The 26,655-nt window shown below is 53.9% G+C and overlaps 1 protein-coding gene across 14 annotated transcripts in view; it reads right to left on the bottom strand.

Annotated features, from left to right (window-relative positions):
* Positions 1 to 26,655, bottom strand: part of PHLDB1 (pleckstrin homology like domain family B member 1) — a 51,140-nt gene that overhangs the window by 8,305 nt on the left and 16,180 nt on the right. For 4 of the 14 annotated variants that reach the window (XM_081172299.1, XM_081172306.1, XM_081172307.1 and 1 more), the window contains exons 5-15: positions 16,620 to 16,745; positions 14,465 to 15,819; positions 9,070 to 9,342; positions 6,918 to 7,058; positions 6,546 to 6,677; positions 4,110 to 4,238; positions 3,187 to 3,342; positions 2,971 to 3,081; positions 2,625 to 2,714; positions 738 to 839; positions 54 to 155 (exon numbers count right to left, since the gene is read on the bottom strand). In XM_081172299.1, the coding sequence (XP_081028425.1) occupies positions 54 to 155; positions 738 to 839; positions 2,625 to 2,714; positions 2,971 to 3,081; positions 3,187 to 3,342; positions 4,110 to 4,238; positions 6,546 to 6,677; positions 6,918 to 7,058; positions 9,070 to 9,342; positions 14,465 to 15,819; positions 16,620 to 16,745 (2,717 nt within the window). Of the gene's footprint in view, positions 1 to 53; positions 156 to 737; positions 840 to 2,624; positions 2,715 to 2,970; positions 3,082 to 3,186; positions 3,343 to 4,109; positions 4,239 to 6,545; positions 6,678 to 6,917; positions 7,059 to 9,069; positions 9,343 to 14,464; positions 15,820 to 16,619; positions 16,746 to 18,173; positions 18,355 to 21,722; positions 21,820 to 26,655 lie in introns of those variants that run through there. The other 10 variants (XM_081172310.1, XM_081172300.1, XM_081172302.1 and 7 more) reach the window with 6 other exon arrangements.

The raw sequence follows: 26,655 nt of genomic DNA, 5'->3' as shown, positions 1-26,655 counted from the left end.
GGCTGCATGTACTGTTGCACCAGCCCCAGCAATGGGACCGGAAAGGCAGGTACCTCATAGGACAGTGGGGGCGCAGGTGAGGGGACGGCAGGTGCGGCGCTAGCATCTGGCCCACAGCCGCAAAATGGGAAAACGTCAGAAAGTCTCACGTACTCCTAGAAGCAGCCAGGCAGAGAGGAGGAGGAGGAGGAGGAAAATCAGAGAGGGATTGGGGCACTGAGCCAAGGGAGCAATGTCACACAAACACACACACACACACACAAGCATGGCAACCTGCGAAGGGCCTAACCTGTGGCCTGTGGCCCACAGCCGTGCCAGGTGGCATCTACCTGCAAGAGCTACCCACAGTAGAGCATCCTGCTCTGAGCTGTTACCCCTTGCCCAAGTGAGGCCATATTGTGAGTGCCTCTGCCAAAGCCAGGAACACTGGTGCCCACTGCTCAATGCAGAGCAGTGTTCTTGGGATCCGTGGGGAGCAGACATCACACTAGCGAAGAGCAGGGAAAGTCAGCAGGCAGGAGTGTTTGTGTGCATGTGGATCGGAGGGAAGAAGTGATGTATTCCAGAGTCACGTCTGGGTTGAAACACCTGCCCACAGATCTAAGGCACGCTGCAAAGTCCAGCCACGGATGGGCACAGCCAAGCCAAGCAGGGAGGAGATGTTGCAGCGCATGCAACAAGCGGGGAAGCAGCTCAGAGGCAGGCAGGCATGCAGACGGGCAGCCACATAGCATTACCTCTGTCCTCCCTGGATAGAGCTGGGCGGAGGAAGCAGTAGCTGCACAGAAGGGGCTTGCAGAAGCAGCCGCCTCCCCCAGCTCAGAGAAAGGAAGCGTCTCCTGCGAGGATGGGAACAGCGGTGAGGGAGCTGCAAGAACAGCAGGACGCACGGAAAGAGAGGGGGGGCACGAGAGGAAGGTGGCGGGGTCTGTCCGTGGCAGTCGAACTACAGGAGAACCCTGAAAATGTCAGCTCATGTTGTGGGGGGAGGGCAGGGGGGAGGAAGGAAAGAGAACATGCATAGCCGTCCCGCCCTCCCCCCTTCCTTTCTCCTTTCTTTTTCTGTGATGGAACTCCTATTTGGGGACTTCCCTGGCTTTTCTGGCCCACGTAGGACTAGTCTGGACAGTTGGCCTTGGTGAAGACTTGATGTTTTCATCCCTCCAAAAAGTTTTTGATTGAGTTCCTACTGAAATGAGGCTGCATTTTAATGTTGTATTTTAATCTTGTTGTATTTCAATCAATTGTTTTATACTGGTGTTGGCCGCCCTGAGCCCGGTCTTGGCTGGGGAGGGAGGGGTATAAATAAAATTTAATTAATAATAATAATAATAACAATAATAATAATAATAATGGAACCCTCAGGCTGTTTGGGCAATTTCTTCTCAGAACGGGGGCAACAGAGAGGCTGCAGAGAGGCCTTCTTCTGTTTCCTACCCCACTAAGTGCTCTTGTGCCTCATTGCCAGTACGAGAGGTCCCCGCCCTCAAGCTTCCCCAGAAGGGAAAAAGAAAGCAAGTCAGAGAAAGGAGGCTACTGCTGGGAGTCTGAAAATCATACAGGCAATAAAGAAAACGGTTGCAGGGATATTGTGGCCTGAAGAAAAATGGGGAGGGAACATGTCTTTCAGGGGGGCCCAGCAGTGTCCCCCCATGTGCACATTTTAAAGAGAAATAACCCCTGTAATATTTTATACAGGTGGTAATTATGCAACACCCGAAAGAACAAGACAGAGCTACAGAATAAAAGTGCAGGAGAGCGGCCCAGACAAGTCGTTTTCTAAATACTTTGGGTGGAACTGCTCAATGTTTTCTGGGAAGTTTCTGTTAAATGCACAAGGTGTAAACTCCTTTAACTCCAGAAGTTAGGGGCTCAAACTTAATCTTTGCAAATTTCTTCAGTGAAGGGTCTTAAAAATATGTTTTTGCGTGTGAGGAATTCAAATCTGCTATTATTTTCTTGATTGGACAACATTTAGCTTGGCAAGTCCAAGTTTGATGATGAAGCACATGAACTGCTTTTGGAAAACCAAAGAATTTTAATTTTATCTTCTGAAAATGGCAGGTAATGTTTAATAATAATAATAATAATAATAATAATAATAATAATAACAACTGCAAGTACTTGGCAATCATTTTTAATGATTTCTATGTGATTTTACACACATTTTACTAACCAAGCAAAACTAAACGAAATAGGTTTCGAGTTCCCAATACAACATTTTAGCACCCTTCATTTTTGGAATTTGAAGGCTGAAAAATTCAACACGCCCTAGACTGGAAGAGTCCTTTTTTAAGTCTGGAAAATCTCAATAATGGGAGATAATAATAGCTAACTATCTCGGACTATGGGCATGAGGTCCCAGCACACCAAGCTTTCCTGGGCAGGGTTTGCCTCTTCACCTCCCTCTCAGCCTCCTTCTTTAGTAAGGAGAGACTGCCATCGAACTCTGCGCTGTTAGCAGGGTAAGGTGGGATAAAGGCAGAAACAAGCAGCGCTGCTAAGGCAAGGGGTCACTTCCCACTGCAAGTTCAGGAGGCTGCAAAAGCCTGCACCCTTGGGGCTTTTCTTGGGAGCCCACCCACCCACCCGCAAAACCTGGGCACCCGCAGAGGTCCTTTTACCTCTCGCAGAGCTGTAGAGGCCTTGGGGAAGCCGGAGGCACCAGTCAGCACCCGGTACCGTCTCTCTAGCGCAAGGAGGGTCTCCTTCTCCTACCACGGGGAAGGAAAAGGGAGAAGCTTGTTGGGGTGCTTCCAGCCATGCCACCCAGCCTCCAGCTGCCTCTCCCCTATGGCACAGTGCCAAGGGGAGAGCCATGCCCTCCCCAATTTCAATAGCCCAGGTCCCACCTAACCTTACCCTATGGGGGAATGGTTCTGGCAGGACAGAAGCCCCACCCCAGGTGGCCCCGCCCTGCCTGCAATGCCTCGCCCAGCTCTGCCAGATGGCCTCCTTGCCAGGTGGTACCTTCTGCAGCATCTGCAAGGTGGTGGCTTTCTCCTTGCCCAGCCGGTCAGCCTCCTGAGCAGCCTGCAGCCTGATCTGGTTGGCTTGACTCTCCAGCGCTGCCAGGCGTTCCTGCGGGGACACGGAAAGAGCGGGGTTGGGGGCTGAGCAAGTGCCACGTGGCCAGTGCCCCCCGGCTCAAAGGGCTTCCTTCTCCGCTCTCATCCACCCACCCACCTTCCTCCGTGCCACGCTGCGGTGGCTCTCGGCTTTGCTGTGCAGGAGCTGCTGGCTGAGCATCTCGCGTTCCTCCTCCAGGCGGCTCTCTTTCTCCAGGTGCTGGAACTCCAGGTCCTCAAACAGCTTCGTCTCCGTCTCCAGGGCCTCTGCTTCCTGCAGCAGGGACACAGTGGCTCAGCTGGGACTCGGGGAAGGCGGCTGGCTTGGGCAGGGGGGAAGGAACATTGGTCCATCTAGCTCAGCAAGGATTTCCAGGGGTTTTTCTCCTGGAGATGCTGCTGGGGATTGGACCTAGGACCTTCTAGGTGCATCTGGTCCAAGCCTTCCAGAGGGTCACAGGGCAGGTGGGACAAGGGTCCAAAGGCTGCAGAGTCAGCAGAGGCAACCTGAAGGACAGGGCTGCTCTGGCTCTCCTCTGCAAGCAAACCCTTGCAAAAAAACACACCAAAAAAACAAAATGGCGGAAGGCGAGCTCTTTTTTAAGCAAAGGGACACGTAACCAGCAAAATGGTTCAAGGAGGAAAATAGCCTGAGGGGCATTCAAGGGACGAAGGAGCTGGCAGCCTCCTGGAGACTCCTCTGGTGCCAGCAGGAGCCATGAGAAAGGGGTGTAGGGTGGGTTTCTTGAGGAGCGGCTGGGCCTTAGCAACCCTTGCTCCCTGCCAGGATGGGCTCAGCTTCACTCCAGTCTTAGCCCCTTCGTGCTCCGCAAAGAGGGCTCAAGGAGAGGAGGGCCCCCACCCATGATCTGAGCTCCCTCTTCCGGAAAAGCCGTCCTCCCAAGAAGAGCTGCCAGGGTGCCAGGCCCTGCTGAGTTGTGCCCCACCAACCCAAGCCAGCCTGCCATGCTTACCCTCAGCCAGGCGCTGACCCCGGCTGCAGGCGGGGAGATGGTGGGGGGCAAGGGAGGAGACACTGACCCTTTGCATCTGGTCCTGCAACTGCTCCCTCATTGACTCAGGGCAGTTATCAAGCTGTCGCTTGAGCTCAGAGTACAGTGCCCGCAGTCGCTCAAGTTCCTTCCTTTCAGCATCAACCTTTGCCCTCTCCTGAATCCGGGAGAAAACAACACACACGGAAGAGAGAGAGAGAAAGAGAGAGAAAACACACTTCTCAAGAGCAGGCCATGCAAAGCAAGGGGGCAGGAGGTTAGCAAGGGGCTCAAACTCTAACAGGGTTACCGGGCAGCTACTGGGAACCTCAGTCTTGCGTCTCAAAGTCACCATGTGCCCAAAGGGCAGGCTTGGCCACCCACAAGTCCTCTCCGGCCAATTACTGGCCTGCCCAAAAGAGTCCACCATGTCAGCTGTTGCAAAGATCTCTAGAGATACCCAGGAGTCCAGAAAATGGGCATTTTCAGGATGAGACACACACCCTCCCTCCAGCCCCATCCCAGCCACTCCAGAGTTGACTCATGATGAACAAGCACTGCTATGTTTGAGACACAAAACTAGGCTCACACCTCTCTGGAGTTAGTGCAGCACCGTTTCCTGGGGGCTCTGGGCACTTTGGGGTACATGTCAGTGAGTGAGTTGGCAGCAGGAGAGAGGCACCAGGCCCACACTGGGGGCAGCAAGCGCCTTGCCACCCGTGGCCAGGGCTGCATACCGGATCTGACTTCACAGGAGTCCACAGAATGTGGCAGGGGCGCACAGTAAAAACCAATAGAATGTATCATCCAGTTTTCCTTGGGGCAGAATCTCAGGGTCACTGGCAGAGGAAGAGGCATGCGGGGGGAGCACACCGCCCCCAGCAGCGCTATCCCGATGGGGTGCCATTGTGGCTGACCCCCCCCCGCCCGTACTGGGTGCCACGCCTCCAGGACGCGCACCACGCCCTCGGGACACGCTCCATGCCCCTACATGCCAGCCCCGCCCTGCCTACTCTTCGCCCCCTCCCCCTGGTGCCGGAGCATGAAGCTCCACCACTGCTCAGGGTGGGTGGGTGGGTGTCAGTTGCCGCTTTTCAGTTCTGGGTCAGCCTGCCTAGGCGTCATGCCCTGGCACTCCATCCACACAGACTGTCCTGTGCAGTATTGACCCCCACCCCCTGGCTTAGGTCCTCCCGACCCTGTGAAATTAGATCACTTGCACAGCCCTCAAAGACTCCACATCACCCTGAGTTTTTATAGTGCATTTAATGTGCCAGCAGTAGACTGTCCTTAAGGAATAATCCAAAGCTGGGGAGGCCTACACACTGGGAAACAGAACAGCAAGCCCTGAGCCCGCCTTCAACGGCATCAGCAGTTGTGCATCCAAATCCGCAGTTGTGCATTAACAAACCTGCAAGTTTCCCCGCAGCTAGACTGAAGCGCTGAAGACCCCTGCCTGTTGGGGGGCAGCTGGGACGGGCACCCGCATGGGGGAGAGGCAGGGCACTGCAGAGCTCCTTGAAGGCACCCAAGCCCCCTCAGCCCCCCGCCCAGCTCCCCAGGAGGTGCCAAGGTTAGACCCTGGAGTCGTGTCCCTGCCAGGCAGCCTCCGATCGGGTGGGATGTTTGTACACATGCAATAGACCCTCCCTCCTCCTCCTCCTCCGCCTGTCTTTTGGGCTTCAGCCATGCTCCGCCTCACAGTTAGGGTGGCCCACCAGCAAGATGCAGGCAGGCAGGCATCCAAGCAATCAGAGTCAGAGAGAGAAAGAGAGACAGAGAGAGAACGGAGAGAGGGTTAGAGCTGGTTAGTGCGAGGCGGGGGGTTAGTGGCAGCGCTTTGCAAGGTGTGTGCGTCCCCTCGGGCTCCCTGCGGGAGCAAAGGTTTGAGAAAGGCTGGGAATCGGCAGCCCCCAAACAAGCACCTGGGGGGGCTAAATGCCAGGGAGTCCAGGGGCATGGTGGGAATCCCAGGGGCAACTTGCTTCCATCCCCAGCCAGCCAAGGTGCTGGTCTGGAGCTGCCTGTCTTGCAGGCAAAGGTCTTCTTAATGCCTCTGGTCTGAAAAGATGAATTGGGGCAAGGAAGGGCCCAGCCTTGAGCATCGCCAGGGAGGTGGATGCAAAGAGCACTGCCTGGCTTGAGAAGAGACACCTCAGACACCACAGCTTGGAAAGGGAGGGCTCCCCTCTGGAGCCCCCCAAGCGCTTTTCCAGCTTGCCACCAAGCACCAAGAGGAACCGCCTTGAGTTCAGCTCCCGAGCGAGTCACCTCGGCTTGAAAACCCAGCAGAGAGGCGAGGGAAAGTGCCAGGGCCCCTTTGGCAACCCAGTTCCCCCCGGTGTAGCGTCCTTGGGGGCGGGGGGTAAGGAACAGAGCAGCCAAGCTGGGCGGAGCAGGGCCAGCCCAAGCCGAGGGCCACATGTGGCCTGGTTGTGCCTTCCCAAAGGGTGGCCGGGTGGCACTGAGGAAGCCAGCCATTTACCTTGTCCCGGTGGATGGCGGCATCCAGACCAGACATGCGCTCCTGCAACTGCAGCACTGCCTTCTGCTCCTGCTGCAGCTGGATCAGCTCGGCCTCCCGCTCGCCTTGCAGGAGGGCCTGCTCCATCTCCGCCTGGGCGAGAGACAAGGAGCCCCATCATGCTAAGACTCAGGGCCCAGGCCTCTCTCTGCAGGAGGAGCCATCGGGAGGTGGGGGTGAGTTAGAGGCCTCCCTGAGCTCCAGCCAACTCTTCATTCATGAATGAAGTCTAGGACTGGGCCCCTCCTGGGCTGTGCCCTGCCCATCAGCATGGCCAAACGGGGCACAGCCGAGAGGAAGGAACTCTACCCTTTGCCCTCATCCCTGCCTAACCTCCCGGGCTGTTTCCTGCAGCTGCTGCTCCAGTTCCTTAGCTCGGCTCTTCAGCTGATCGACGCTGGCCAGGACACGGGTGCGCTCCTCCTCCAGCAGGGCCGCCTCCTGGCTGGCTTTGGTGCTGGGTGGCTCTTCGTGCTGCGGAAGGTTTGGAAAAATCAGCAGAGAGGGTAGCCTAATTAGAAGACTAATTTGACACCGGGCACAAAATAAAGCTGATGCAAGAAAACCTCATGTGTCCTTGATGACAAGGCCTCCCTGCTGTATGTAAAGCATAAGCTGACATGTTTAAAGAAAAAGGGAGAGAATGCTTCTCTCGGGTCTTTAAAACCATAGAGAATTTAATAATAACAACATAAAGCAGGGGTCAGCAAACTTTTTCAGCAGGGGGCCAGTCCACTGTCCCTCAGACCTTGTGGGGGACCTCTTTTTTGGGGGGATGAACAAATTCCCTAGCCTCACAAATAACCCAGAGATGCATTTTAAATAAAAGGACACATTCTACTCATGTAAAAACACACTGATTCCTGGACCGTCTGTGGGCTGGATTTAGAAGGCGTTTGGGCCTGATCCAGCCCCTGGGCCTTAGTTTGCCTACCCATTACATAAAGGATTGCCATATTGGTATCCTCAGGCTAGTTGCATCAAGGAAGCCTTGAAAGAGGGGTTATTAATTCTCCTTTCATTCATTCTTTGTATTATATTGCTATGTTGTGGTGTTCAGTGCTTGTCAGTGTTAACAGTCTAGTAAATATGTCCAAGAGGGACTATGTCTTGGTAGATTAACGACTTTGATAAAGTGGGATTATAAACCTTGGAAAGGTTATAATCAAAGGGGGGAATAATGGAAAAAAAATCAGTGACCCCAGGTGTATATTTTTGATTTTAATCATGTTTCAATATTAAGTGCATTTAACCTTTGGCTAGAATGCATCCATGAATGATTCCCGCATGTCTGCATTTTGTGACTCTCATGCCTCATTCCTAGGCTGCATTCCATCTCTCCGATCTTATCCTGAAAGTGACACAAACGGCAGGATGTTTTCCTGTGTCTGTTGTGAGTTAGCACTGGCATTTCCTTGAGAGGTTCCAAGGACAGGCATGGGAAAGGAATGTCAACAGCCCCCACTGAATAGCTAGGACCAAATGGTTTGGAACACCCCAGGAAAGTTGATTACCAGTGTGAGGTCAAGTATCTTTATATCCCATGACCTGTAACCATTTTGAGGTATGTAGAAGAATGCTTGATGTTTATGACTCCTTGTCTGCTGTGCTTGAAAGCCTGCATAAGCTTTGTTACGAATTTGCTCTGGCCAGTCCTCCTAACTAGCATCAGGTAGGTAGCCGTGTTGGTGTATCTGAAGAAGTGTGCATGTACACGAAAGCTCATACCAGAACATACTTAGTTGGTCTCTAAGGTGCTAGTGGACAATTTTTTTATTTCTTTCTCCTAACTAGCAGTTTTGCTGAGAGGTTGTCCTATTGCAATAGCCCTAATAAACTGGACCTGCTGAGTCTTGCTTCTAATTCTCTTGGTTCCATGTTTTCTGTTTAATAGGTGTTCCCTGTGTAACAAACAGGTGGGGTAGAAATAAATTCATACCATTCCTTCTATCAGATCTAAATGAGCAGATAACAGCAAAGGTTGCTAGGTTCATAGCAGGGGCAATCAGAATAAGGGCAGCTGATTCAGGACTTTAAATTGTGCTCTTATATCAAATTTCCTTTTCTGCGTATACCGTAATGTTTTACTGTTGCTATGGCCATTGGCTAATGCGAATAAAGTTTTATCTAAAATTCATACCACAACACCAGCCATGAACTCTGTTAGCCAGAGGTATCCCAGACACACTGGGGGTGGGACAGGCATATAATTCTTCTCCCCAAAAAGATGGAGAAATGCACAAACCACTCTCTCCTCTCTGAGCCTACCAAGGTTACATGCGAAGTCAGCTGCCCTCAACCTGTTGTGGGACTCCAACTCCCATCAGCCCCAGCCAGCCTGGTCAGGGAAGATGGCAGCTGTATTCCAAAAAAAAGTGACAGTGGAAAGTGGAAAGTGCCAGTTTGGGGAGCAAAGGAGCACTCCACCGATAGCAGTCCCTTATACTCCTCCTTGTCCTCCCAGCTCCAAGCATGGCCCTCTCACCTCCTGGCCGGCACTCTCCGTGCTGCTGCTTTCCTCTTTCAGGTGGTCCTCATCCGAGCGCTCCAAGCTCTCCCTCTCCCGCAGGCCCAGGGTTCCCGCCAGCTGCTCCTTCGCTCGTCCAAGACTGATGGAGCCCTTGGAGGGCCTCCTTCCCGGCTGGCCAGCGCCCTCGGCACCAGCGCTGGGGAAGGTGTTGTGCTCCTGGCCCGGATCGCCATCGCTGTGAGTGTACTCGGCACACAGGCTCAGGATGGTCTCCAGCCGCTGCCGCTCCTAAGCAAAGGGCAGAGGGGTGAAAGGAAAGCTGTCAGTATCGGCATCCCAGAGCATCCCAAGGCTTTCGGTGCTCTGGCAGGAGCCGCAGCTGACCCCACCCCACCCTGGCTCCCTCTAACCTCTTGACTCTTGTGGTTGGCCGGTTCCCCAACCACTGGCTTTCCCCAGTCTTTTCACAAGGGAAAAGTGAGAATGTAGCATTTCGTGCTTTTGCCCAACCTGTTCAGTGTCTTATCGCACAGCTGCTTCCGTTAAGCACAGACCAAAGCTGGCGAAAGACATTCTGGTGCAGGAGCAAAGAAGACCCAAAGGCATTTTGCAAGCATGGACTTCAGCTAGCCTGAGACAATATCTGCCGGGAAAGTCTTGGAGCTCCTATGTTCATTGCAGCAGAAGGGGAGAAGGGGAGGAGAAACACAACCAGAAAGAGAGGCTTCCCTCTCCCTCTCATAACACAAGAACTGGGGTGTCATCTCATGAAACTCAAGGCCAATGAAATTCTGCCCTGGGATCCCCTGGAAGGCAGAGAGCAGGAATACAGAGGGCAGAAATACTACAGACAGAAAGGGGAGAGCTGTGGTCCTTCTGCCCTTCTAGTGGGCAGAAACTCAGATATTTAAGCAAGGTGCTGAACGGCACCTTAAACCTAGGTTAGAGTCGCCACAACGTCTATTCACCTTGGGGGTCGCTTCCAACACTACAGCTCTATGATTCTATGATCTCAACTACATTGCTTGACTGTAGCTTACTCCATTCATTTGTCTCAGTATGCAAGGAAGAGAAACACACACCAGGGAAATGGAAATGGTATTAACCAAGGTTTTGAAAACTGCGGCTGCCAACCTGGTGCCCAGAAATCTCCGCGTTGTCGCAATTGGACTCGCGCCAGTAGCAAAACGCACCTGGCACCTCGGGGTGGGGTTACCATGGGAAAGAATAGGGTAGACTAAGTGGAACCACTCAGGTCTGGTCCAACTGCTGCAGCTAGCCATTGGACTTTTTATTTATTGAAAGCCTTCACCCAGCAGCTTACAATATTTATCTGGCATAAACGCAGTTTGAAAATTAAGGCTTGTATGAGCCCTTCTATCTAAGCCCTATCACAGAGATCTTTCAGAGAAGTGCTAGCAGCTATCTGCACCCCTCCCCTCCCCGCCCCCATGCTACAGATGCCCAACTGGCCTCCCCCAGCAGTTGGGTACTACGTGTCGCTGCTGCTCCCATGCAGGCACCTTTACTTTTGACTTTCAGGTGCCTTGTGAAGATCTTTTTATGCCAACAGACCCGTGCATCTGTTTTCTTGAGCAGCCAGTCATTTTAATGATCATATATATAGAACTGTATGAAAGGTAAAGGACCCCTGACAGTTAAGTCCAGTTGTGAACGACTCTGGGGTTGCGGGGCTCATCTCGCTTTACTGGCAGAGGGAGCCCGCATTTGTCTGCAGACCGTTTTTCTGGGTCATGTGGCCAGCATGACTAAGCCGCTTCTGGCGAAACCAGAGCAGCGCACGGAAACACCGTTTACCTTCCCGCTGGAGCGGTACCTATTTATCTACTTGCACTTTGATGTGCTTTCCAACTGCTAGGTTGGCAGGAGCAGGGACTGAGCAATGGGAGCTCACCCCGTCGCAGGGATTCGAACCGCCGACCTTCTAACTGGCAAGCCCTAGGCTCTGTGGTTTAGACCACGGCGCCACCCGCATCCCATAAAATTGTATACTGTCCTGCTATATGGTGTGGATTGAAGGTATATAAAATACTTTAAAGCAAGCAAACAAACATCTGATTTGGCGAATGAAACAATAAAGCCAGCAGCTACCTAAAACAGGAGTCCAAGGAAATTAAAAGAGCCTTCCCGAGCAGGAAGATGGTCAGAGCAGGGAGGGCTCAGGAAACTTCCCTACGGAGCTGCCTGTACAGTGGTACCTCAGGTTAAGTACTTAATTCGTTCTAGAGGTCTGTTCTTAACCTGAAACTGTTCTTAACCTGAAGCACCACTTTAGCTAATGGTGCCTCCTGCTGCCGCCGTGCGATTTCTGTTCTCATTCTGAAGCAAAGTTCTTAACCCGGGGTACTATTTCTGGGTTAGCGGAGTCTGTAACCTGAAGCATATGTAACCCGAGGTACCACTGTACAGTGGCAGCAGCTGCTCTGGGGAAAGAAAGCCCTTCTCTTTCAGAGTATGTCGCCTTGAGGAGCCTGATACACCTTGACTCAAGGCTGGGCCACCTCAACTGGGCTACAACAGGTGCCCTTTAGAGCTGGCAGAGAGAGAAGCCAACCACCAGCAGGAAGGAGGAGTTTGGCACCCTTGGACCTCACCCATCCCACTGGGAGAAGGGCCTCACTTGCCTATGCACCTTTTCACTCCTGCACAGGTGTCCAGGTCAGCTGCTAACCAATGAAGGACAGAAGAGGCATTGTGGGAGGGGGCAAGGGGGGGGGGAGAAAGAGAGGCTGCAGGGATACCAGGGAAGCACCAGAAACTGCTAAGGAGAAGCTCTGCCACTTTCCCTCCAGGACACAGTGAAATCCAAGTCTCAGGAGAGCACCCCCATTTTAGCTTGTATGTAGCCCAGGATCCTGTGCCAAGCTAAGCTTCATCAGGACTAGAGCAGGCTTTCGTGGGCAACCCCCAACACTCATCTCTCCCAGCCCCCCCCCAACTTCTACAAGAGATCAAAGCAAATTCTGTCCTGGGAGAACAGCCCCCAATCAATCCCCACCCCTGCCGCTGTTTCGGCTGTGCAGAGTGCCAAGTGGGATGGAGAGGCGAGCAGCGTGCAACATGCACACAGGCTTACGGTACTCACAGCGAAGTCCGGAGTGACTCTCATCTCACAGACACATCCCTCCAGGCCTTTCACAGGCAAGGAACACAAACACCTCCAGCCTCCGACAACAAAGCCGAGAACCAAAAAAGACGCTCCCCGCTTACCCCGGCACGTGACCAGGCTAATGGCAGGGTGCGGGCCCAGCAGCAACAGCCTCTCCCCCCCCCACCTCCTCTGTGAATCACACAAGCTGTGCAAACAAGCAGTTGTGAGTCAGTGCCCAGCCACTGGCGAGACAACAGGCAGCCTGCAGGGTGCAGCTGGGGGCTGGCACAGCAGCCCAAGGTGGCACGCTCCACCAGTCTGAGCCAGGCAGGCACACAGCCAGCTCTGAGACCCAGGCCCAGCTGGGCAAAAAGGCTGCAGAGTTACTCCGGCTAGGAGCTGCGTGGTGCAGCTGGGCTCAGAGGCTGGGCAGGCACACAAAGCACCCCACCCTGGTGTTAGCTCTGCCAGGGAGGGTCCCGCCCAGAGTCAACAGTTAAGGACATACGAAGAGCCTTGCTGGATCCAGCCAATGGAGTATCCGGTTTCCACAGTGGCCAACCTGATGCCTGGGAATCCGCAAGCAGGATTTGAACACAAGAGCGCTCTCCCATCCTGCCGTTTCCAGCGACTGGCATTCAGAAGAACTGCTTCTTCCAATTGTGGTGGCAGAGCACAGCCAACATGGCTAGCAGCCATTCGTAACCACAAATTTGTCTAATCCTCTTTTAAAGCCTATCATTGCCTCCTGGGGGAGGGAGTTCCATAGTTTAACTGCACTCTGCATGAAAAAATGCTTTCTCTCATCGGAGTGCATTGGGGCCCCTTCTGTGCCATTCCCGGGGAGCACTGGGGCCCGTGATGGGCAACATCCGAATGTTTGGTTAGGAGGTGCTTATCACCAGATAGGAACCGCAAGAGTTAACTGCAGGCAGGCGGAGCATAAAACAAAGCGACAAATGCCAAACGGAGCATGCTCAGTCTGGGCCGCATGGGAAAATCCCAGAGAATGCACCGTTTCAGGCCTGGGGGTTACAAGCCGACTCCCCCCATTCGCAGCTCCACCTCACCCCTCATCCCACAGCCAGGTGTGCCTTGGGGGGAAAGCTTGTTGTTCATCTGCAGGGGATCACAACCCACACATTCCTGCCTCATTTCCCCAGGCAGACACTCTTGCAAAGGGGTCTGACTCCCCTGTGTTTTGTACAGAAACTGTTCCACACAGCTATTTCTGCCACCACCTTGCTACCTGCCTGACACACAGGCTAATTTTGCCCACCCCCTGGTAACACCCCCCGATAACACATCTTGGTAACTGCAGCTCAAGGCTTAGGCATGTGCGAAGCTGGAAATTCCAGAAATATCACTGACTTCCACCCCCATCCCCCTCAAACAATTAGCACCCCTAGTTGTTGGCTGCAAGGAAATGCATGTATTTCGCTTAAGATTCCTAACGCTCCTGGCAGGGCAGCCCCCCAACCTTCCCTTCTCTCTGGGGAACGGTTATTCCTTCGGCCTGCCCAGAATTCCCTCATTCATTCCACATCTAACGTGTTAGAAACTCAGATATACAAGCTAATCACCAAATGGCACCTTAAACCAAGGTCACAGCTGCCACATCGGTGGTGGATTTTTGAAAAAAATATTAATATTTTTCATTTCATTTCTCTACCGCTTTATATTTTAAAGAAAAAAATCTCAAAGCGGTTTACAACACACTAAAACATCAAAGACAACAAATTCAAGCTTCAAGAAAAATGCTTCGGTTCGTTCTTTAAGGTTCATTTTGCCTTCCCCTTATTTATTTACCTACTTAATTCTGCTGCCTCTCAACCAGAAGCACTGTAGGAAGCCAGTGTGGTCTAATGGTTAGAGTGTTGGACTAGGACCTGGGAGATCAGGGTTCAAATCCCCGCTCAGTCACGAAGCTCACGGGGTGATCCTGGAGTCAGCCACAGCCTCTTAACCTGCCTCACCGGGTTGTTGTAGGAATTAACTGAGGGGTGTGTGTGAACCATACTTAGAGAAATAAAGTGAAACAGAAATGCAGTGTACAAGCTTTTCTGCCTAGCTGCTCAAGAAAGCTGGAGAGGTCAGACAGATGGTGATGTCAGTCTGACCTCTCCAGGTGTCTGGAGATCTCCACCTGGTTGCAAAAGGTCCTGCGCAAGTCGCAAAACACGCCTGGTGCCTGGCTAATTTTTAACACTGCAGCCCAACCACCTCCGAGGCACCGGCAGACCCCCCTGTCATTACAGAGGTCCTTGTGCCCGCCACCTGAGCAGGTGCCCCACTCACCAGCCGCTCCATCTCCTGTTCCCGGAGCCGCTCCTGGCGCTGCCAGCGATGGTATTCCCTCAGCTCCCCCTCGTCGCCGCTGAGCTCCGAGATGCTGTGCTTGCGCTCCCGCAGGGGCCCCGGCGTCAGCTCCAGCCCCCCAGACAACTTCCGGTGCAGGCGGGGGCTCTGACGCGGCGAGGCTGAAGTCAGGGAGCCCAGGCTGTAGGCAGGGCTCAGGCCGGTTGCATAGCTGGGCTTGCGTTGGCCAGGCTCCCGGGCGAGCAAGGTGGGCGAGGGGCTGCGTCCCCGCAGGCAGGAGAAAGAGGCAGACATAAGGTCCTCAATGGGCTCCCTCCGCCAGCCACAGGGGGTCTCGCCGGCCTTGGCCTGCACTGGGGGGCCGCCGTGAGGGGCTGGCGACACTGCCCGGCGGGACAAGGCAGGGCTGAGAGGAGGCAGTTCCCGCATGCTCTCCAGAGGCCGCCGGCTGAGTCGGGGGCTCTCAGGGGGCTGCAGGGCCCGGCTCGACTGGCTGAGAGGCACAAACCCGGCAGGCTCAGCCGGCGGGAAGCCTTTCCCCAGCCCTTGGCGGGAGGTGCCAGCAGGTGTGTCCCGCACTTCCCGGAAAGGGCTGGGAGGCCTCTCCTGCAGAGCTGCGGCCTTGGTCCGTGGGGTGGAGGGCGACTGGAATTTGGGGGCCAGGCGTGGGCTGGTGGGTGGCTGTACCCGAGGGCTTCCTGGCAGGCTCTCGCTAAGGCCAGTGGGCAACGCAGGTGGAGGGGAGCTGCGTGGGCCCGGGCGGGGGTTCTCCCCCGAGGGCCGGGCCCTGCGGCTGGGTGTGGGGCTCCGGGGACTCTCCTGTGTGGCCCTCCGAGCCGTCCGTGGGCTCACCGGCCCCCGTGTCGGTTTCGGGCCTCCGGCGCTGCTCGGCAGGTCCAGGCTGGCCCCGCCGTGAGGAGTCAGCATGGTGTGGTTGAAACTAGAGGAGCGAACGGGCACCACCGGAGGCAGGGAAGGGCCCTGGTCCTGGGTGCCAGGCGAGTGGCTGGCGCAGCTGCTGCTGCTTGCGGGAGAGGAGAGGGGAGAGAAGGGCGGGGAGGTGTTTTCATAACTGGATCCCACAGACATGGCGCCAGGGCTCTGGGGAGGCGACAGCAGGTAGCGTCCGCCCCTGCCATTCACGACGGAGGAGTCTGGCGACGGAGCGTTGCCCCGGCTGCTGGGGAGCTGCCTGGGAGTGCTGCCTTCCTCCTCCAGCACCAGGGAGTCCATGATGTCCTGCAAGTCCCGCTCGATGGAGCTGACCAGGGCGCTGTGGCTGTGCCGGGAAGCCTTCGCCGTATCTTGGTTGCCGTTCAGAAGGCTCTGGGCCTCTGTGGAGAGAAAAGACAAGCTGGGCTGGGGGAGCTCTTGCCCCTCCACTGCTCCTGCTCCCACCCCACTGCTCCAGCAACTACTGCAGCTCCGTAACCCCACACATGTCGCCTATGAGCCATGCTCAACTTCTGCGGGTGGGAAACTTTCCCCCGAAATCGAGGCTTATCAAATTCTCTGGACTCAAGTCACCAAGTTCTGCATTAGCAGCTGAGACATCACAACCAACATTAATTAAATTTGTATAAATTTGCATATTAAATTTCTATACCTATAGGTCTTAGGGTGGTTGCAACATAAGCTAATGATATAAAAGCACAAAATACATAATAAAAACAAAAACAACCCAATATCGCCACCCTCCTCAACACATTTTAAAAGGGCATTGGATGTCAATCGGCCCAGGCAATGTTTTTGCCATGTGCCTAAAGGTGTTTAATGAAGACACCAGGTGAACTTCCTGGGGCAAAACATTCCACAAACAGGGGGCTACTGCAGAAAAGGCCCGTTCTCATGTTCTCCTCCAGATCTCTCATGGAGGAGGCACCCAAAGAAGGGCATCACATTTCACATTTTGCAAGGAGCTGCAGTAATTCCAAACCACAGCACAACAGCAGAGGTTCCCCCACCCCAGAAATAATATCCCTGGACAGGGAGCTGGGGGTACTCAACCCCCAACAACCCCATGGTTACGAAGGCCAAGGGAACATCAGGGGCAAAGGGTCATGTGGCTATTCCAAGTGACTGCAAGGATAGGGGGCTGTGCTGTACCTAAACCTCTGCCTTGAAATTCTCCTACCTGCTGTGAGCCCATGCTGGGGTGCAGGGCTTCGCCCCACGCTGGGAATCATGCTTTTCATCCACTTCGCCTCAGCCGGGTGGTTGAACCGAAGGAAGGTCGACTGGCCCAGGCAGATCATACACCCTGGAAGAAAATGAGAGGACTGATGGGGAGGGGGAAGATTCACAGTGATCTCACAGACTGAGCAGGAAATCAGTCCTATTAAAGCATACTTTGGGGGTCACACAGCAATCTCCCCTCTCCCTGCGCTTTGAACCCACGTCCCACAGGGGTTGCAAAAAGGACTACCCTGCCTTGGGGCCTCTTCCAAACGGCTGGGGTTCAGATATGACTGACCCTGCAAAGGGCCCAATACCAAGACAGCCCATCGTCTCTTTCCCAGGACAGCGTTGCAAGGGAGAGTCCAGCTGGGTCCCTTTTAATGGAGTTGGTGCAACGCATACAATATGATCTTGGAAAAATGTCAAAAAGTGATCAGGTGGGTGCCAGATGTTACATGGCAACAAGCTGTGGGCAGAAAAGGAACAGCAAAGGCCACAAAATGCAAAAATAGCTACTGGGAAGAGTTAAACCAGGAGTTGGGGGTGCATCTGTGGCTCCTGAGAGGCTGTCAGGACTCCCAGCTCCCACCAGCCCTCAGCCAGGACGGCCAGTGCCCAGGGATTATGGCAGCTCCAGTCTAGCAACATTTGGCGGTCCACAACCGTGACCCACCCTGAGTTAAAGGAATAGGACAAGACCAGCCTGGCCTGCAGGAGGCCAAATGAGGCCACCCTAAGAGCCGCAACCTGCTGACGGGGTTCAGATGCTGGGAAGCAGGCTGAGGTTAAATAATAGCAGCAACAGTTTCCACTGTGAATGCTGTGGGGGCCAAGCCTTGCACTCCCACTCCAGCCCAGCTGTCCAAGTCTGTGAGCAGCTCTGTGAATGACAGGGCAATGACAAGCTGCCTTGTGCACACAAAAGGTGTGGCGGGGGGAGGAGGTTCATGCGCAGAGGCGGAGCAGCAGGATTCTATGCCTGCAGGGGCAGGATTCCAGCTCCCTGGCTGGCCGACAAGCCAGCTCCTGCCTGGAGCGCTGCTGTGGAATGTGCAGCAGCGTTTGCGGAGAGCAAGGTGTGGAAAAGAAGAGGCCCGCCACACCCCCTCCTGCGCACTCCTCCTGACACCACCGGTGCACTTGCAGAGGCGCCGACTTTGCCCACCCAGCACCTGCCACAGAGGCCACCCTGCTTCTAAGGAGGGATTGGGACCGGTCCATACAGAGAGCCAGGAAGGGCATTTATTTATCTTACTTATGCAAAGGCTGGGTGGCTCGGCTGACATCCCACCCCACGGCAGACCCCTGGTTTTCACCAGGAATTCACAACCCCTTGATCATGCAGCAAAGCGGGCGGTAGAAGCAGCTTCTTTTGGGAAATGGGACAGGAAAAAAACTGGCACCAGCAGCTGCTCCTTTTGCAGTGGCGGCTGCCGGCTTCCTGGCCACAAGGAGAAAAACCCACAACTTGCGCTTCCCAAATGCCAGAGTCAAATCCCTCTGGACTCACCAGAGCCTGGCCAGGGCAGGTCCACATCACCCAGAGAAGATACACAAACACACACACACATTCCTGGATTTCAGAAACTGCCATGTTGGCAAGCACGTTCCTGGCCATTTTTAAAAACAAACCAAGGAAATTGAAGGTTACTAAAAACAGAGGCTTTGGGTGCTCCATAGTAACCCTGACCAACCCTTCCCCTGGCAGGACTGGATGCAAAGACAGCTGAGCACCTTCCAGGCAGGTTGCACTTCCTCTGGGGTGCAGCTGCTGCTTTCTGTTAATCAGGTGCAGTCACAGGGCTCCCAAGATCAAATGTGCAAACATCACAATCATCCCACCTCCTTCTAGATGGGATTGCATGTTTAGCTAATCCCAGGAGTCTGAACCACACAACCCTAATATCTGCTCCTTGCCACATGGGGAGTAGGAGACAGTGTTCAGAAGCATCACTGCCTCCTACTGGAGATGCAGAGCATAGCCACGATGGCTACTAGCCATATTTAGGGCTATCCTCCATGAATTTGCCTAAGACTCTTTTAAAGCCACTTAGGTTGTCGACAATCCCTGCCATGAGTTTGAGTGTTGAGAGAGGAATAAAAACTTTTCTCTCTCCTCCTTCTCCATGCATTATTTTATATACTTCTCTCATGTCACTTCTTATCTAAACTAAAAAGTTACAATTACCCACACACAAGTAAAGAAGGAAAAGCATGTAAAAGTTGGAGGAACAGAGCATTTTTCTCCAAGGACGGCCACCGTAAAGGTCAGTATGTTGAAATGTTCTCCAACTGGTTTCTGAATGCAGCCATCGCTAATGTCTGATTTGTGTGTCTTTTTATTATTTTTGTCTATAGAGTGCATGAGGGCTTTGCTGGCTGGTAATGGAATATAGGGGGACGCGGGTGGCGCTGTGGGTAAAACCTCAGTGCCTAGGACTTGCCGATCGCATGGTCGGCGGTTCGAATCCCCGCGGCGGGGTGTGCTCCCGTTGCTTGGTCCCAGCACCTGCCAACCTAGCAGTTCGAAAGCACCCTCGGGTGCAAGTAGATAAATAGGGACCGCTTACTAGCGGGAAGGTAAACGGTGTTTCCGTGTGCGGCTCTGGCTTGCCAGAGCAACTTCGTCACGCTGGCCACGTGACCCGGAAGTGTCTCCGGACAGCGCTGGCTCCCGGCCTCTAGAGTGAAATGAGCGCACAACCCTAGAGTCTGTCAAGACTGGCCCGTACGGGCAGGGGTACCTTTACCTTTACCTTAATGGAATATAGGGCATTTTGGAGGAGCTGGCGAATAAACTCAACGTTATGGATCACATTACTAGGCAGAGTTCTGGAGAAGTGAAAATTGCTGCTCAATCCCTGCATGTTTCTCCCCCAGGGACAAAACTGGTGCTTCTGCACAGCCTCAAAAAGGACAACTTGACCAGCCTCACTGAATTTCTCTCCCAACCCCCACAGCTCCAGAGGGGAGCTGCCAGGCTTCTCTTACAACACAGCAATGAATCTTGCAGCTCTGTGCGTGCGACACAATATGTCTCCTCTCAAGGAAAGGCCTGTGGAAGCATTGGTAGCACTGCCCCCTCCCCACTCCTCCTTCAGGCAGGATGAAAGGAGGACTTGTGGGCAAGCTACTTTCCCAGGGGGTCAGATTAAGCATCTCTTCCACTGGGCCACCCAAATGACTTAATATATACGGGCAACACAGACATGTACAAATTCAGAGTTCCCATCCCACCTTTCCCTGAGTCCCCAAACACTTCATACCAGTCAGGAGGCAGGAAAGATCACTCTGGGGAGAGGGAGGGAGAGAGGAGAGGAAACCATTCTGTCCTCTGTCCTGCCTGAACCCTGGGAAGAAGCGGAAGTACGTAAAAGCAGGAGCCAGCGAAAGAACAGGTGGCTGTCCTGCAGGGGGGGGGGGCAGTCTGTGCCTCTCTGCCATCCCTAAACAAGGCTCAGCATGTGGAACACAGCCAAGGAGGGGGAGGAAAGGGGCAGTCGGGAACGTCCCCAGGGCTTTGTGCCCCACCAAGCACTGGAGCATTGGAGCACCAGAACTGCCACATGTCAAATCCCCCCCCCCGCCCCTCAAACAATCTATCTGCTCTCTAAATCTCTCTGCTCCCCTCCCTCCTCGGCAGCATCGCTGGGCCTTTGTGCTGGGATCTCAGAGATAAATCACCCACGGCTGAGCTGCTCCCCATCTGGACTTCTGATCCCGATGGCTGCTTGGGAAAGGCACATATGGACCCTTCTCATTATAATGTCTATAGCAGTTCAACTATGCAGCAATAAATCATGGCCTCCACCTTGCTCACAACAACTGTGTAAGGTGGACCACTGACGTTCCTTTTTAAGGATAAACTGCAGCTGAAAACAGTGGCTTGCATGACCTGTTGTTCATCTTCTGGTCCTAACAGGCTCACCGTCTAACTTTCAAGTCTGACCAATGTTACAGTGGTACCTCTGGTTACATACGCTTCAGGTTACACACTCCGCTAACCCAGAAATAGTGCTTCAGGTTAAGAACTTTGCTTCAGGATAAGAACAGAAATTGTGCTCTGGCGGCGCGGCAGCAGGAGGCCCAATTAGCTAAAGTGGTGCTTCAGGTTAAGAACAGTTTCAGGTTAAGAACGGACCTCTGGAACAAATTAAGTACTTAACATGAGGTACCACTGTATAGGGCTGAGTGGATCCCCAGCACAGGACCACATAGCCCTGAAGAGCCTTCAGTCAGGATGGCACAGAAACAGCAACTAAGTTACCAGGAAAACTGATGTTTGGCGCAAGTCAGCCAGCAGCTGCAAACATCCAAACCAGGGAATCGATCCCAGCCATCCAGGGTGCAGGTGGGCTGCAAGCATCATTCCCGCCCACCCCCACACCCCGTGGCAGCCCCCTGCCCTTTTGGCTGACCTTCCGGACCTTGCTCCCTCAATTCTCAAAGACCCCTCAACAGAAGCCACACTCTGAGCGCAACCTGCTCCTCTTAGCCAGCGCGCCGCCCACTGGCCGGTGGCATAACTACCCAAGCATGGGGGGGCAGAAGAGAGGGAGGCGGTTGGACTCGTCCAGGGAAGGCCTGAGGGCCACGCGGCCCAGGCAAACCCCCTGGTCGCTTCCAAGACCATGTGATGCCTCCCCCTCCCCCCCGTCGGGTGCCACGTCTCCTGTGGGCAGCGGAGGCGGCAAAGAGCGCAAGGGCCGCCAGGCCTGGAGCAGGATCAGAAGCCGTCCCTGGGGGAAAGGGCAGAGGGGAGGCGCGCAAGGCGAGCCGAGCCGACTCGGAACCGGATTGCGGGCCCCAGCCTGCCTCGCTTCCCTGGGCCCGCCCAGCTTCTCTGCGCCGGCAGCGACGGCGCATTACGCCGGGGGAGGGGACCGGCATCTGCGCCCGGCCAGGTCCAGCCGCCGGCGCCACTTTGGGGACTCCTAAAAATAGCGCCTGCGGCTGGAGCGCCTGTTGCAAGCCAGCCGAGGCCGGGGCGGCCGCCGCCTTCTCTCCCTGGGAAGGCACCGCGGCAAGGTGGACGCGCCCCCGCCCCCGGCGCACTCACCTGCCCCCGTCGTGCCGCCGCCGCCTCCTCAGTGCGGCGCGCCCGATCCCGGTCTGGCCGCGCCTTTCGCGGTGCCAAGCCCGGCCCCAGCTGGCGGGGTCTATTCAGGGGGCGGCTCCTCCCCTGCTTCCGTCGCGCAGCCGGGCAGGGGAGACCGGGGAGGGGGCGCCGCTGAGGCGGACCTCGGGGGGGGGGTCTCGCCAGGAAGAGGGGGCGAAGCGACGGGACCCCTGGAGTTGGGGGGGGGTGGATTGCCGCGAAGGCCCTTGCTGTGCAGGGCCGGGGTCGCCACCGGCGCTTCCCCCGGAGCAGCGCCTGGACGGCAGAAGGGCTGCGCCCTCGTCTGGCCACGAGGCGGCTGGCCGGGCTTTACTTCGCGCAGGTCGGTAGGGACCGAGACTGCCCGTCGAGGCTGTGGCCGAATCGAGGCTGGGACTCGGGGGCCGCCCCCACTCGGAGGACTCGCTAGTAGCAGCAGCCCTTTCGCTCGACTCAGCTCCGGGTGGGGGGTGGGGGTGGCAGCCATGATACTGGCCTTCCTTGCAGGTTTGTTGGGAAAGGTGGCCGAGAGAAAACCGGAACCGTGACCAGTTCAGAGCTGCGGAAAGGCGCCGCTCTCACCCGCTTTTATTCTGCCAATAAATTCTGGGCTGGTGGGTCCTTAAACAGTTTCAACGTCCCTTTGAAAGAAGCGGGCTCTAGGCGAAAAAACAGCGCCAGACACACCCACCCACAAAAAACCCACCTTTTTTGTTTCCCCATTTAGGCTCTACACAATTTTGGACTCTCCTTTGCAGGCGGCTGCCAAATACAAGAGCATCGCAGCATTATTTTGAATGCCCTCTTTTCTTGGGGGGGGGGGAGAAATCACCCCCTGCAGTGTGGACCTTGCCCACCCGCATCTGTGCCGCCGAATGACGCCAGGCTGCTTAAATTGTAGTATTTTCACTGTAACTTCCTCCAGATTCAGCTGATCAAGGAGTGTGATTTAATGAATGCCCCCCCCCAAATCAGTTTTGTTGCCTCAAGGGTAGTGTGCCTGCACCGCTAGCTCACAAGCTCCCCGAGAGACAGTGTGGGTGCAGCAGACATCAGACACTTGCTCTTATCATGCACCTTAAGCTCCCTAGCAGGGCCATTGTGAAGTGAAAATGAGAGTGAGATGCAATGAGCCCTGAAAGAGGGGCAGGAGAAAAGGTTGACAGACACAGAAAGCAAAGCAGCCACCTCTTCCCTTCACTGGAAAGATCAAGCCCTCACAAGGTGACCACTCTGGGGCATGGAAGGAGTGGGGCAGCAGGCTCCCCCATGGCGGCTCACCTGGGGCCTGCCTTAATGCCAGACCTCTTTTCACTTGCCCTGGCTTTTATACTGCTTGGTCCGTTGAAAACTCAGCTGGCTGCTTGGTGTGCTTTTAAAGTTTTTTCAGCGGGTGGCGCTGTGGGTTAAACCACAGAGCCTAGGACTTGCCGATCAGAAGGTTGGCGGTTCGAATCCCCATGACGAAGTGCGCTCCTTTTGCTCAGTCCCTGCTCCTACCAACCTAGCAGTTCAAAAGCATGTCAAAGTGCAAGTAGATAAATAGGTACCGCTCCGGCGGGAAGGTAAACGGCGTTTCCGTGCGCTGCTCTGGTTCGCCAGAAGCGGCTTAGTCATGCTGGCCATATGACCCGGAAGCTGTACGCCGGCCAATAAAGCGAGATGAGCGCCTCAACCCCAGAGTCGGTCACGACTGGACCTAATGGTCAGGGGTCCCTTTACCTTTTTAAACCTCTCTGGAAACCTGCTGAAGATGGTGCCTGATGTCGGTGGTGGCATAAATAAAAAAGAAACAGTGCTTGGGAGAAAGAGAAGGTACCTCAAAAGAAGAACTGGAGAAGCCCAGTGCCTTGGATGGCCTGGACAAGCCGGCAGAAACTGAAGCCAAATCACCCCTGAAAAGCAAGAGTCCGCAGGCTAGTAGTAGCACAAGCCACCAGTTGTCTCTCCAGGAGGAAATTCTGGGCACAAGGTCTCCCCGCTGCTGCATGGACTGGGCCCAGCCTTTCCTCAAAATGGAGTAACGGCCTCATTGGCGGAGGCTGCTATCGGTTAGAAAGCATCTCCCACCCACCCCCAGGTTGGACAAAGGGACAGGAGAGATCCAAAGGCCAGGTTGTAAACCAGCTATGACTAAAAAGGGCCAGAGTGAAACCCCAAGCCCCCTGCCTTCAAATCTCTGGGTGCATCGGCCCCTGGGAGTTCTGCCCCCTGCCAGGATCCTATTTTTGGTCAGGGTGCACCTCAGCCTCCTGAGCTGCGATTTGGGGTGAGCCTTCAAGGGACATGGCAATGATGTGCTTTGAACTAGGGCAGCCTTGGTGGGATTTACTAGCATGGGAAATATAGGGCAACTGCAGGGTCCTTTGAAGGGTGATGGGCTGCTCTGGCTTCTCGCTGCTGCTGCTGCCGCCGTCCCTCCCACATGTGAGATCACAGTTTAGCAGCACAATGGGGGGGGGGAGGAGAGGGGGGAGGCATCTATAAGAGCACATCTGTGTCTGCAGTCTGCTCGCTCTCTCCAGCCAGGCACAACAGGCTTCGGCCCACGCCTTGCGAAAGCATTTGTGTGTGTGTGTGTGGCTGGGATTGACTCAGTCATGGAGAGAAGTAGCTCAGCTATTTTCCTCTCTCTGCCCAGGGGAGTCCTCGGGGCTATTAATTTTTAAAATATTTTTAATGGGATTTTTTTCCAGGGTCTGGGCGGGCAGGGGGTGGGAAAGAGAGTGATTCAGGCAGGAAACATGGAGTCTCTTGGAAAATCTGACACTGTGATCTTTGTATGAAAGGGCTGGCTGCTGCTGCACCCGGTGGTGTGTGGAGGAGCTCCCTAGGAAATGTGTGTTTAGGGCGGCGGAGGCGGGGGGAGTCCTTAAGGAGGTCACTAGTTCCAGATCCCCATTCTTTGCTCTGCAGAATGCAACAATTCGCTTAACGGTTTCTTCAGTCCACAACAAAGCAGACACCGACCGCAGTGGCGTAGCGTGGGGGGTGCAGGGGGGCCCGGCCGCAGCGGGTGCAACATCTGGGGGTTAGGGGGCACAAATCCATGGGTTGGGGGCGCAAATCCACGGGTTAGGGGGCGCAAATTACTTGCCTTGCCCCGGGTGCTGACAACCCACGCTACGCCACTGACCGACCCCATCCCGAAGAGAAAATGACAACGGGGAGGAGGAAATAAGGGACTGAATATTGGAGAAAGGGAATGGCAGTGCTATATCTAGGTGCTGGAACCAGCACGTGCTTAATGCCCAGATGTGGGTGCAAAGTGGGAGCCTGTGTCTTAGCACCTTTCTGATGTAGGCATGTGGTTTTGCATCCCCCTTTCAGGCAGGTGAGACCTCCTGGGGAGGCACCAAAGCTCTCCACTGTGGTCCAAGGCCAATGCAAAGAGTGTGTTGGTTTGGTGTAATTATTATTAAATAACAAAGCCCCCAAGAGCAGGAAACTCTGTGTGCAATGCTATAATGCATCCTGAACATCAGTTCAAAAACCAAATTGGGGCCATTGCATTACTAGACACAAAGAGCGCATACTGTTTTGTGGTATTTTGGTGGGCCTAAACATTATTTTTTCATTTTCTTATGGACCAATACGACTATGCTTTACTTTTTATGTGACCTGAACATGTCACTCGATGTGTCAAATAAATACTTTAAATCTCAAATTAGTCAGCCACGTTAACTTGCAACATCAGGTTAGATCCCCATCATCAATAGCTGAAGAAAGCTGTTGCTCTCTTGTCCTGCTTTTAGGCTTCCCACAAACATTTACTTGGTCACTGGGAGGAAGAATGTGCTTAACTGGCTGTTCTAACCCAACAGGGCTGTTCTTAAAGAGGGAAATGAATCTCCAAGGGCCACAGCTGAACACCTGATTTGCATGCAGAATGTCCCTGGTTCAATCCCCAATGACATTTCCACATAGGACTGGGAGAGACTCCATCTGAATTCCTAGAGAGCCTCTTCCTGCCAAGCAGTGTTAAAAAAGCCTGAATTAGATTGACTTAAATGGGCAGACTTCTCCACGGAACTGCTGTGGGTGACTAGTACTGGTGACAGACATGCTGTCAATTTCCTGACAAGTGTTCTGGGAGATGGAGAATGAAGTCAGGGAGGAAGTGGTGTACTAATGGGCAAATTGAACAAATTCCACTCAAGTAAGACTGGGCTCATGTATGCTCCGCTCACAACAAAAAGGTCTGTAGATACAGTACCCTAAATGATTGCCCTAGAACAGCTGGTCAAGGAACCAACCAGAGAGGAGATGACCGTGGACATAATCCTTAGTGGTACCAAGGAGGACTTGGAGAAAGATGTAAGTGGGCAGTTTCCAAGAAAGTACAGTCACATTTGACTTCAAAAGAGGAAACTTCTGAAGAATGAGGCGATGGGTTAAAAAGGAAGTTTGCAAAGGAAAGTCAAAAGTCTCATTAACCTTTGTCAGTAAGCACACGAAGAAGGGTGTTTTGGCAGAGAGTACATCCTTAGACTTTCAAAAAACATTTGATCAAAGTCCCTCACCAAATATTCCCAGATAAGCATAGCAGTTATGGAATAAGATCCTCTTATGGATCAGAAACTGGTTAAGAAACAGGAAGAAAAAGAATAAAATTGCAGTTTTCCTGATAGAGGGGAGCAAGAAATGGGGTGCCCCAAAAATCTGTATTGGAACCTATGTTTTTGAACTTGTTTATCAATCACCCGGATTTAGGAGTGAGCAGTCAGATAGCCAGTTTGTTGATAACACCAAATCGTTAAGTATTTTTTATCTATCATTTTCCATCATGTATGGCTTCAAATAAGTTTCCATATGGCAAGTCATATAGTAAAACAAAATAGGCTGGCAAGAACAAAAAGGGATTGCAAGGAGCTCCATGAGGATCTTTCCAAAT

This window comes from Podarcis bocagei (genome assembly GCF_964188305.1).
Source record: "Podarcis bocagei genome assembly, chromosome: 15".
Taxonomy (NCBI): domain Eukaryota; kingdom Metazoa; phylum Chordata; class Lepidosauria; order Squamata; family Lacertidae; genus Podarcis; species Podarcis bocagei.
The sequence above is the reverse complement of the archived record's forward strand: the minus strand, read 5'-3'. Positions and strand labels throughout refer to the sequence as shown.